The sequence below is a fragment of the Propithecus coquereli genome, unplaced genomic scaffold (genome assembly GCF_000956105.1).
Source record: "Propithecus coquereli isolate 6110/MARCELLA unplaced genomic scaffold, Pcoq_1.0 Scaffold331, whole genome shotgun sequence".
Taxonomy (NCBI): Eukaryota; Metazoa; Chordata; class Mammalia; order Primates; family Indriidae; genus Propithecus; species Propithecus coquereli.
In genome coordinates, this window is record NW_012148964.1 from 2,035,768 (window position 1) to 2,047,644 (window position 11,877).

General features: G+C 37.9%; 1 protein-coding gene across 1 annotated transcript in view; it reads right to left on the reverse strand.

The window, feature by feature from the left end:
* The window catches only part of SLC35F1 (solute carrier family 35, member F1), a 408,845-nt gene that overhangs the window by 71,099 nt on the left and 325,869 nt on the right, over positions 1–11,877 (reverse strand). The window contains exon 3 of the mRNA XM_012650546.1: positions 8,259–8,386. Coding sequence (XP_012506000.1) covers positions 8,259–8,386 — 128 coding nt within the window. The remainder of the gene's footprint in view (positions 1–8,258; positions 8,387–11,877) is intronic.

Genomic DNA, 11,877 nt, shown 5'->3' on the forward strand with positions numbered 1-11,877 from the left:
TAACAGGAGGGCCACACATGGACTAAAGTAAGTGTCAGATTCTGACTTAAAGCCTGCCACCAGATGCAGCTGTACAACTGAAGTACATCAACTCATTTGCCACTATAAAGCCTGCCACTAGATGCAGCTTAATTGTCACTTGCCACTCACCGATAGGGATTTGATATGAGCCTGTAAGCAATTGATTTATTATGGTCTCTGTGTAGTCAAATCTCTCTGCTAATGATAATCTGTATTTGCAGCTGCTCCCCGGCTCTACTCTAGCATCACTGCCTCAGCTCCACCTCAGATCATCAGGCATTGGAATCTCATAAGGAGCACACACCCTAGATCCCTCACATGTGCAGTTTACAGTAGGGTTCATGCTCCTTTGAGAATCTAATGCCATTGCTCATCTGACAGGAGGCGGAGTTCAGGCAGTGATGCGAGTGATGGGGAGCAGCTGTAAACACAGATGAAGCTTTGTTTGTTCACTTGCCCGCTGCTCACCTCCTGCTGTGAAGCCCTGTTCCTAATAGCCTGGGTTTGGGGACCACAGGCTTAAAGAATGTGAAGAAGAGCTATGAAACATGCACAGTGTGAAAGAGGGTATTTGGTGTCAGGGGTACAGACCCCTTAGCGTGGTTAGCAAGGGTACTGGAAATTGTTCCCAAGGTGAGTTAACTTTAATTACCAAACTACCGTGTTTGAAGAGATATACTTTCTTATTTCTCAGAAGCACTAGTTTAATCTGTTTGCATTTCATGGCTGAAAAAAGATGAATAATCTTTGGGCTAAAAGTCATAAAGCTGGCATTTCTACTGTAATGGTTCATATAGCATAGTCATAAAAATAGCATAGCTTTTAAAATGTATCCAAATATCATTGCTAATCTGTCTCAAAGTCAAAGGCACAACTTCTTCATTCTCCACAAGTCAAGAGATGCAAACCCACAAATATGTCTTTAGAATAAAATCCTTATTGATCCTACTTGATAGTGTTACCATCTCTTTTTACTTTAATAAAGAAAACAGCTGAGTTTCTTCACTTCACTGTCTTTCTTTCATCATCTTTTTCCTGTATAAATGTTGTCTTTTTGCCACTGTCAACTCTCTATAGCTTCCAATTATAAAGGCAAAGTTAAAAAATATTTTTCCCAAAAGATTTTCAACATTACTAGCCATTATGGAAATGCAATTAAAACCACAATGAAATATTACTGCATGCCTTTTAGAATGGCTATAATAAGAAATAATGATAATACCAAATGCTGGTGAGGATGGGGAACCAAAGGATTTCTCATACATTGCTGGTAGGAATGTAAAATGGTACAACTACTCTGGAAATTAGTTTGACAATTTCTAAAACTAAAGACGCTCTTACCATGTGACCCAGCAATTGCGCTTTTGAGCATTTATCTCAGATAAATGAATACTTTTGTTGACACAAAAACCTGCACATGAATGTTCATAACAGCTTTATTTGTAAAAATCTGAAGCTGGAAACAACATAAAAGGTCTTTAATAGGTAAACGGTTAAACAAATTCTGTTTTATCCATACCATGGAATACTATTCAGCAACAAAAGGGATATTAATACATGCAACAATTTAGATGGACTTAGGGACATTATGTTTAGTGAAAGAGGCCAATCTCAAAAGCTTAAATACTGTATGATTCCATTTTATGTAACATTCTCCATCTGAAAAAATTATATAGATGAAGAACAGATGAATGTTGGCCAGGTGACAGGGATGGGGGTAGTGAGCAGGGTGCAATTTCACGGGGGTAGTACATGGAGTTCCTTTGTGGTGTTGGGACAGTTCTGACTGCAGTGGTGGTCACATGAACCTATATGTGGGACCGAACTACACAGAACTCCTTCCCCCCTGCACACCTCTCACACAGAAGTGAAGGTAAAAATGGATGTAAATTGAATGAGGTCGATAGTCTCAAATCGTGCCAATGTCAATATTCTGGTTTTCATATTATTCTAAAGTCACATAAAATGTCACCATTGGGGAAAGCTGTGTGAAGAGCTCAAAGGACTTTATATTATTAATAATAGATTTTTGCAATTTCCTGTGCATCGATCATCATTTCAAAAATATATTTTTCCTCTCCAGCTTCATTTATCAATTGTTTGTAACATTTAACCATAAATTTGGTGAATAAGCTGAAAAGGCAAGAGGATGAAGCAAGGAGTAGCTCTTATATCTTTTTGCTCTACATCTCTGTTTTTGAGAGAATTGGAAAACAAGAGTATTTGGTGCTCTGCCAATGATTAATGAAGTCTCCCTTGTTAAAACAAATGTGCTTGGGTCACATCCTATCATTCATTTCCTCAGAAACGTTCAGGCTCTCGTTTACCTACAAAATTAAGTCATACTCTTCAATCCTGGCATTGAAGACCTTCTACAATATGGTCCAACTGAACTGCTGGCTCTCTTCCTCTGCTCCGTTATGAGTACCCATTGCTTCAATCTGTTCTCCACACCACAGCCAGAATGATCTTTGAAACTCAGATTTGTCACATTGCCTTGCAGTTTATAAATTTGCAGTGGCTTCCCATGGTACTTAACCTAAAGACCCAAACCCATGGCCTGGCTGTCAAACTCTGTGGGGTCTGCCCCCTGCCCCCTTCTCTTCAGTCTCCTAGTCAAGCCACGTGGCCTTGTTCGGAACCCCATCCCTCCCATGGTCAATCACACCACAGAGTCTTGAGCGTGTTGTCTTCTTGGCCTGGATCTCTTTCTCTCCCAACTAATCTACTCCTCTTTTAGATCTCAGTTCCACCATCTGAATTTCAGGAAAACCTTTCCCACTCTTCCAGTTTAGATCAGGTTGTTTTGACAACGTTCTCATAGAACTGTGCTGATTTCTTTCAGAATGCTTATCCTTGATTATAATTATATATCCATTTGCTTTGGTTATTTGATTAAAGGCTGCCTTTCTCACTTGACTGAAAGCTCCATGAGAATATGGACAGTATTTAATTTTTGCTCACAAGTATGTTCATCACCTAATACAGTGTCTTGAACACAGAAGTATTTGGTAATTGTTTCAGTAATTGTATAAATTGAACAAGAATACTTGTTCTCCAATCATATGCCTTGGGTTTTCTGCCCCCAGGCTTCTGTTATGCTGTTCATTCCATGCACAGAGCTATATCCACATTTTATCCTCTCCACATTTTGTTTAATCTCATAGACTCATCTAAATGGGCACTTTCTTGACTTTGCAAATAACCATCATCTCTGCCTCCTTGAAAATCATAGCACTTAGGTGTCTGTTCTCCTGACATCCTTGGTGTTACTATCCTTAAATTGTGCCTCTTATACCTTTACCAGTTCATTAGCTTCTGTAGGGCAAATTTGATTCATTTCTCTTTATATCAGCTGCAGTAACTAGTACATTTCTCAGATGCTTAATAAATGCATCTTCTTTATTAATGTGAGTAAAACACATACTATGTGTTCAATTAAAATTTACAGAAACAAGGGAAAATCATTATAGGTCCTTGACAGTTCCACCAATGTGCTGAATTAAATCACTAAATGGCAGTACAGACATGGTTCTCAAAGCAAATACCTTCTGTTCTGATCACTTATTATTATTTAATAGATTTATTTGTGGTAGGTGGCAAAATGGTTCTAGAACTGCTAGGTTCGAGTTACTTCTTTACTTCCCCCTGTTCTTTGTGCAGAAAATTACAATGAAGACCAATTGATGTTTCACTGAAATTATTTTTCTTACTAAAGAATTAAAATAAACTTTTCATAGAATGTATCATTAAATAGGGTGTCAAATAGCTAATTTGAGAGAAGTAGCAGGATGGATTAGTGGTGGTTTATAATGTGGATTGAACTAAATACCTCAGGATCAAGAGACCAGCTGTTAAGAAAATTGTCACTGTTTACATGCCACAAACTACTTGAAAAAAAGATTTTGGAAAAGAACTCATTGATCTTAAGAAACCAACAATTTGTTGTGACTTCAATGCTCAACAGAAAAAAAAAAAAAAGTCAACTGTATTTCCAAAGGGGGAAGTCACTACTCATTCTCCCCTGGGCCCATTTATAATTTTTGACTCTGGTCTAGAGGGCCCAATTTTGCCATTAAGCCATTATTCCTGTCTTCATTTCCCTACCATACCTATATGGACATTGTGGGGACCTCTAAATTTAGGAAAAATACAGCTGGAAGTTTCTGTTCCCCAAAATACTGGAAACCAGTGCTATTTAATTAACTTCTTTAAACATTTATGAAGTATCTAATATGTGCTGGGTTTTCTAGTAGGTACTAGAGGGTCACAGGTGAACAAGAAATCATTCCTGCTATGAAAAAGCTCACAGTCTGGTCAAGTCAATGAGAATATGGAGGCATCATTCTTAGGTAAGTGACTGTGGAAATAGAGCTAAAAAGCAAAGCACTGTGGGAGCACAGGAGAGAGAGTGAGCTATTCTCATTGTGTGAGTTGTTGAAGTGAGGTGGGGGCTAAACTGGGTATAGAGACATTGTGGTTGCTCCTCCTGCATCTATCATCCTCACTTCCCCCTCAGTGGGTGACAGACATGTGACTGGATGGGATTGATCTCACCCTGACTCCAGGAGTGGGTGTTGTCCACCCAAAATGCCAGTATTACTCCTAGTGAGAAACATTTTTCTAAGCTGATAAGAGATATCTCATTCTGTACTGGTTCAGGGAGTCCAAGTCTAAGTCAGTCAACTCACAGCATTCCCCTGGCCATTAGTGTGGCCCAATTAGAACAGAGCTCTGGGCTTTTGTTCAATGGTTGTGGGCAAGCATCTCTTCTGTCCCTCATTGGGCATGAATGAAGAAGCACACGAAGCTCCAATTTCTGCTAATAGCCATCTTATGACCATGAGTGGAGCCTGTTTTAGGATAAAGCCAGCAGAAGAGACAGAAGAGAGGAATGATGGAAAAAAAATTGAGCCCCTGATGACATCAAGACATTTGACCAACTATCCTGAAGATTGTCCTTTCTCTAGATGTTCTAGTTCTCTAGATATTGATTATAAATCAATAAACACTCCCCCTCCCCCTTTTCTTTGGGATAGGTCTTGCTATCCTAGCGAGGCTGGCCTTGAACTCCAGGACTCAAGAAATCTTCCCATCTCAGCCTCCCAAGTAGCTGGGACTACAGCTAATGCACCATTATTCCTGGCTTAAATTCCTTTATTTTTAAAGACAGTTTCCGTTGAGCTTCTTTTATTTATAATTTGAAAGCATCCTAAATAGTACAGAGGGCCTCAAAATGAATAGGACTTCAATGGGTAGGGGATGGAAAAGAAAGGGATATTCCAAGTAATAAAAATAGCTTAAGCAAAGGTATTAAGAATAAAAAAAAATGTAGCAAATGTGTGGGCTCTGTGTGTGTGAAACATAAGGTGTTTATGGGGCATCTGTAATGAGGGAGCAGTCTATTCAAACACCCTGTTTCTAATTGAAGAGGAAGAAAGAAAGAAAAGGAGAGGCGGGAATAGAGAACCTAAGAATGTTTTTCTAGTGGCAACTTCAGATTGTTAACGGCACTGAATAACTACATTGATACATACAAAGAGAACACTGCCAATGATTTTTGTTTCTATAGTTCTTTCCAATATACTAGTGTTTATGATCAAATACATGTAAAAGGTTTTCAAAATTAACACATTGACTGCCACACTAGAAAAAAAATTTTTTTCCCTGGGGCCACAGTGTCTTATTATGAAAATAGAATAAAAACCTCAAAAACAAAATGATCCTTTCAATTTAATGAAAAATTTATTGTTTTTTATTGTTTTCTGTGTGTGAGTTATAAGCAACTTGAAAAGTAGTTTATGCAGCTCAAGGCAAAGAGATGTGTGAGTTATATATGCTTCATGAAGCCTGGGCTCAAAACTCACTAGTGTGAGTTAAATACAACTCACATGGCAGTGAATGTGTTAAATTTGTGGTAAATTTACCCATTTCAAGAGAACAATTTCAATTATATACAGTACACTAAATTGTTAGTGCAACTATGATGTATATAAAGGGTTTTCCATGTTAAAGCTTTATTGTAGGTAGAGGTGAGTATGGAGACACCATAACTATTGCTGTTAAAGAAGAAATATGTACTGAATTATTCTACCTTTGGAATTTGCAACTGTCTTGTATGTCTGTGTTTTCTTGGAATTCAGTGAGGTCTTAAATAAAATAAGGAAATGTAATTAGAGGAGTTTTATGGTGATGGGTTAATCATATTTATATTTGGTATATTTGAGTCTAAATGCTAATTTATACATGATTCTGTACCAGGAAAATTTATAAATTAATCTAAAAAAGTTATAGTCCTTGTTTTCAAGATGCTTAAGATCTTACTAAGAGCATGATGCTATATAGAGAACAGAGGATGTAAGCATATAAAAATATCTTTTAATCAAAAGAAATGTGGCCGGGCGCGGTGGCTCATGCCTGTAATCCTAGCACTCCGGGAGGCCGAGGCAGGTGGATCGCTCAAGGTCAGGAGTTCGAGACCAGCCTGAGCAAGAGCGAGACTCCGTCTCTATTAAAAATAGAAAGAAATTACCTGGACAGCTAAAAATATATATAAAAAATTAGCCGGGCATGGTGGCGCATGCCTGTAGTCCCAGCTACTCGGGAGGCTGAGGCAGGAGGATTGCTTGAGCCCAGGAGTTTGAGGTTGCTGTGAGCTAGGCTGACGCCACAGCATTCACTCTAGCCAGGGCAACAGAGTGAGACTCTGTCTCAAAAAAAAAAAAAAAAAAAAAAAGAAATGTTATATATTGTTCATGGGGTCATTTTGGGAGTCTCTTTTCCATAGCAGGAAAGATAAAAGAAAAAAGTAGAAATAAGAAAGCCAACATCAGGGAGAGAAAGTCACTTTGGAGAAAAGAAGCTTCCTAAAGGGAGAGAAAGGATTTCATACAAGCAAATTTTTAAAAAGGGCAGTGCCAAGAGGTAGAATGCACTACTTCTGGGTTCTCACAGTGCATCTGGCTATTGCTTTGTATCTCTTCCAACATCAGCCTAAAAGCCACAACATTTTAAGGATTAAATTGAGAGGGCAGACTCAGGATTCCCTTATCAGTTCTCTACTTGCTTAAATGTGCACCTTCACTAGGAAACCCATCTCACATATGTTCTTGGAATACAAAATGCATATGGAGGTGGTCCTGGAAAAGTGCTATCATTGATTACTTTTATTTCAACCCCTCTTTGAAGTTCATTTGGAAATCAGATGGTAGGAAAGCTAAATGAGGTTTAGATAGCTTCCCATCCATACAATCTATATTTAAATTTATTCAGGTACTTTGATTGTTTCTCCATTTTCGTTGTTGTTCCTAAGTGTAATAAATTAACAGGATGGCAGAAATTTTGTTGAAGTATCAAATCTAAGCTAAATCTAGTATGGGTACAATGTTTTGTTTTGCTTCTATACAGAAGCTTTGGAATGGCTATGAAATTCATATTACCATACAAAGAAAATGAGGATAAAACAAAAAATATTCAAGCTTATCATTTACAACATATATGAGGAATGTAACAGTATGGGAAAAAATTGTGAAAAGCCAAGGTAAACTTGCAATGACAATGGTGTGTGTATGTGTGCGTTCATGTGTTTGTGTGTGTGCATGTAAGAAAGAGAGAGAGAGAGAAAGAGAGAAAGAGAGAAACACAGTAGCTATCTTCATGCATAATACATTTTAGGAATTTAATCCTTGTCCCATTAGGAAAAATCTTGTCCTTTCAGATCACAAATTCTATACATTAATAAAAGCTAAAAGAAAAGATTAGAGGACGATGGCATTTTTAGACAGTAGTCTCCATCTTCCTCATTTGCCAGCAAATTAATAAAACTCCTCTTTCCTTCTCCTCAAAAAAAAGATGATTAAGTAGTTTGATTATTTAATAAAAGTCTATCAACATTCTAAAAAGTTATAAGTTCTGATTAAAATTGATTTATTTTTATGCTTATTAATTCTCCTGTTAACATAAGATTAGTTGGCAGCATTCAAAGCCACAAATTATTTTTCTATGTTGTCAATGGTAATTGTGGTGTATTCAGAATAAATAGGAAAAAGAAGTCCAATTACACTTGAATTAAGAAAAATTAATAAGACATATAAGTAATGTTCAAGTTAATTTTTTATACAACCAATTTCCCTTCTGTTGGAAAACTTATAGAGTAGTACACAGATTCCCAAGGACTAAACTGAAAGTAAACTTCATCTGGAAATTGAGGAAGTTGAGAAAGGAAGAACCACTTGTACCTGGATACTGGTCAGAGTTGTGTACTGGTAAGCCTTGACCACCAGGTAATTTGCTTCCAGGTCTATGAGTCCCAAAATCATATACTTCCACCATCTTCGTCGTAAGATTGCCAAGAGGTTTTCTTCTCCTGTGTTATAAAGTTAAGAAGAAATGGGTTAGGTTCTTGACAAATAACAAACTATATATTTAGAAGGATTCTAAAATGTTGTAGCATTACATTTTTTTCACCATAACCTTAACAAATATTTAAACAAATCAATCAATTTACCAGAGACTCATATGTGTTTATTTAGCAAATGGTCTTCATCTTAGATTTTGGCTCATTGAGTTAGTTTCTATGTCAGAGTAAGACTGGGCAGGTTATTAACTCACCATGCAAGACATTTTCTTGTGAACATATGAAGGAAAAAATAATTACACCATGATAAAATAAAAGGAAAGATGTGCCAGAAAGGCTGAATAAACACACACATTCCAAACTATACTAAATTTCAGGATTGTGGTAAAATAGATACACATGAAAAGAATGCGACCAAATACAAAAAAATTTGTGCTCAATGGCAGATCTGTAGTAAGAATCTGAGATGCTGTCCTGAGTTCTTGAGCCGCTTTGAACAGTGTATGCACTCTGGGGATGTGTGGGTGATGGGGAGAGAGAGGAAGTTCAGGGTCACTCTCAGATGGAAAAGAGTGCCATTTGACCATGTCTCAATACTGCCAACAACTATAATCTTCACCATCTTGCCTCTTAAACTGGTAGCATCAGAACAGACTTTGAATCTCTCAGTTCTGCATCCTCATTTTCACATATATTTTGGCCCTGAGATAAACCTTATTTCTTGACATGGGGCAATCACGATTAGTAACAATGATAACTCTCTTTAGCCAACCTGTGAGGTCTTCATAGAGGATGTGGGATGTGCAGAAACTCTGAGAAAATGGTGACCGATACCTTATTTGTGGCTGTATAACAAATTATCCCTTAACCAGAGCTGTTTAAAACAAGAAATATTTATTATCTCACAGTTTTAGGGGGTCAAGAATCTGGGTACAGCTTAACTGAATGTTTCTGACTTGAGGTCTCCCAGTTAGTTGTAGCCAAGCTGTTAGCCAGGGATGCAGTGTCATCTGAAGGATTGACTGGGAGGGATCTGCTTCCAAGCTCACTCATACGGATGTTGGCTGGCCTTGGCCCCTCATCTCACAGGCCTGCCTCAAAACATGGCAGTCAGTTTACCCCAGGATGAGGCGAGAGAGAGGGAGGGAGAGAGAGAGAAAGAAGAAGGAGAAGGAGGAAGAGGAGGAGGAAAGGGAGGAGGGGGAGGAAGAGAAGGAGAAGGAGAGGAAGCAAGAACACCAAAGATGTAAGATTAGGTTTTCTATAACCTAATTCCAAAAGTAACACTTCTACCCTATTCTATTCTTTAGCAAAGGGTCAATAAGTCCAACCCCACTCAAGAGAGAGAATTTCATAAGGGTGTAAATATTAGGAGGCAGGGATCATTGCAGGTTATTCACAGGCTGCCTACCCAGTGACACATACCTTTAGTGCTATGGCTGTTATTTGGCTAGTCCTCAAGAGCTGCAACAGAGCCCCACATCCTCACCTGTCTTTGGGCCACTCCCAAAACTTTGAATTCCTGATTTCTGTCTTTGGCCTTATTCTGATGACCAATAAATGAAGTGATCTTTCCAACCTTATGGAGATCTGTGAACACAAAGCTCTCCAGCTACATAGAGACTATCAGAGTATGGGTTGTGGCTAGTGGAAACAAGGAAGGAAAGGTCTCTTGACCACTGGTAGTCAACCCACTAGTTTTCTAGCCTAGTTTTTGATGTCACACTTCTTATAGCCTATTATCCAAGCACACTCAAAGTCTTTCTGTCTTAGTGAACTGCACTTTCCATATTGCATCTATTAACTCTTTAAAATTTAGTTCTTTTGCCTAACCTCACTCCCCAAATGGGCAAAATGTACCCATCTCTGTATAATCCTTTCACATGATTGTGGTTACTTATAAATAGTCTCTTCACTGGACTTGGAGTTTAGGATGGTAAAGTTAATATCTTATTCAAATATGTATCCACAGCACCTAGCATAGTAATTTATAGCAAGGGTTAGCTAAGTATTTTGGAAGGAATGAATTAATGAATTGAAAAAAGTGTGAAATGCTATCTATCTGAATATGTCAAGAGCAGTGCTAGAATGTGAGTCATTGTTCTCATGGTTTTGCACGAGAGGGCTGGTAGATGTGATCTCCAAGGTCATTTCTTCACAGCTGGCTCATTTTGGCAATGTCCTTGCACAGCACTTCTGCCTCTCTTACTTGCCTACCCATTTGATAATCAACATACCTGTTGGGATTTATCTTATAAATTGGTGATTCTTAACTTGATTGCATATTCATATTATCTGGAAAGCTTTTTTTAAAAAAATCCCAATGCCTGGAACCAGCCCCTGGAAATTCTGGTTTAATTGGTCTTGAGTGGGGCCTTGGCACTGAGCTGAGGATCAAATCTAGGACTTTCAGATGGCTAATGTCCAATGGTCATCCTCAGGGTGACCTAGGCTAGGAATTCCAAAGAGATATAGCCACAGAATGGTGGTGAAGACTCTTCACACCAAAGAAACGACCTGAACATTTGGTCCAAAGTATGCTTTCTCTTGTCTCTGGGCCTTTCCATGTGCTGTTTCCTCTGCTTGGACTATTCTTCCTTTAGTCTGTAAATGAAGGATCAGCATACACACTTCTACCAGGAAACCTTCTTTGATACTCCTATCACCCTATGCTGTGCTCCCTTAACACACTGTGCTTATCCTACATACTGTACTTATCTTCCTGTCTTATAATTACCTGCCTTCTTGACTCTATTACTCATTAGATTAATAGCAATTTGAAGAGAATGGCATTATCTTGGCCATCACTTTATCTCTAGATCCAACAGTGCATGACAGGCAGTCAATAAATAATAGAGCATAAGAATAAATTTCATGTTTAATAATCTCAGCAATGTTAAATATCATTGAAATTGAGGTACTTAAAAATATATCTACTATAAACATATATGTACCAGCCAATGGGAATTGTTTTCTAGTTAGCATGCAGACAACATCTGAAAGAAATTAATTTGGTGAACATTTTACATATCATACACTGTACATGAGACATAAAAAGGTCAATGGCATATTTAACCTCCAAGCTGCAATTCTAAAGTCACACAGGTCATTGACCCAGTTAATTTACACAATGAACAGAGAACTGCCAAACTCAGAGCACACCTGCTACATCTCAATACATAGCTCTGAAAAAAAGAGGTTATAGTGCTGTTGGTTTCAGCAATCAATAACATATTTAAAGTGTATTTCATTACACAGATTCAAAGGAATGATTAGTTGCCTTGCTGTTCTGCTGAAAAAGTTTGCAAAGCAAAACACCCTAAATAAATGCTTCCATTGTTTCACTGAAGTACCTGAAAATATACAACATGCTTACTTAGCAGACTTACCCAGGAAGACAAGAAGAAGGCTTTTTTATTTTTGGCTGAGCGAAAAATACAACTGTTAAAAGAACTGCTTGGGGATTTATCTACATGACTCCCATTAACACTGATGTATAA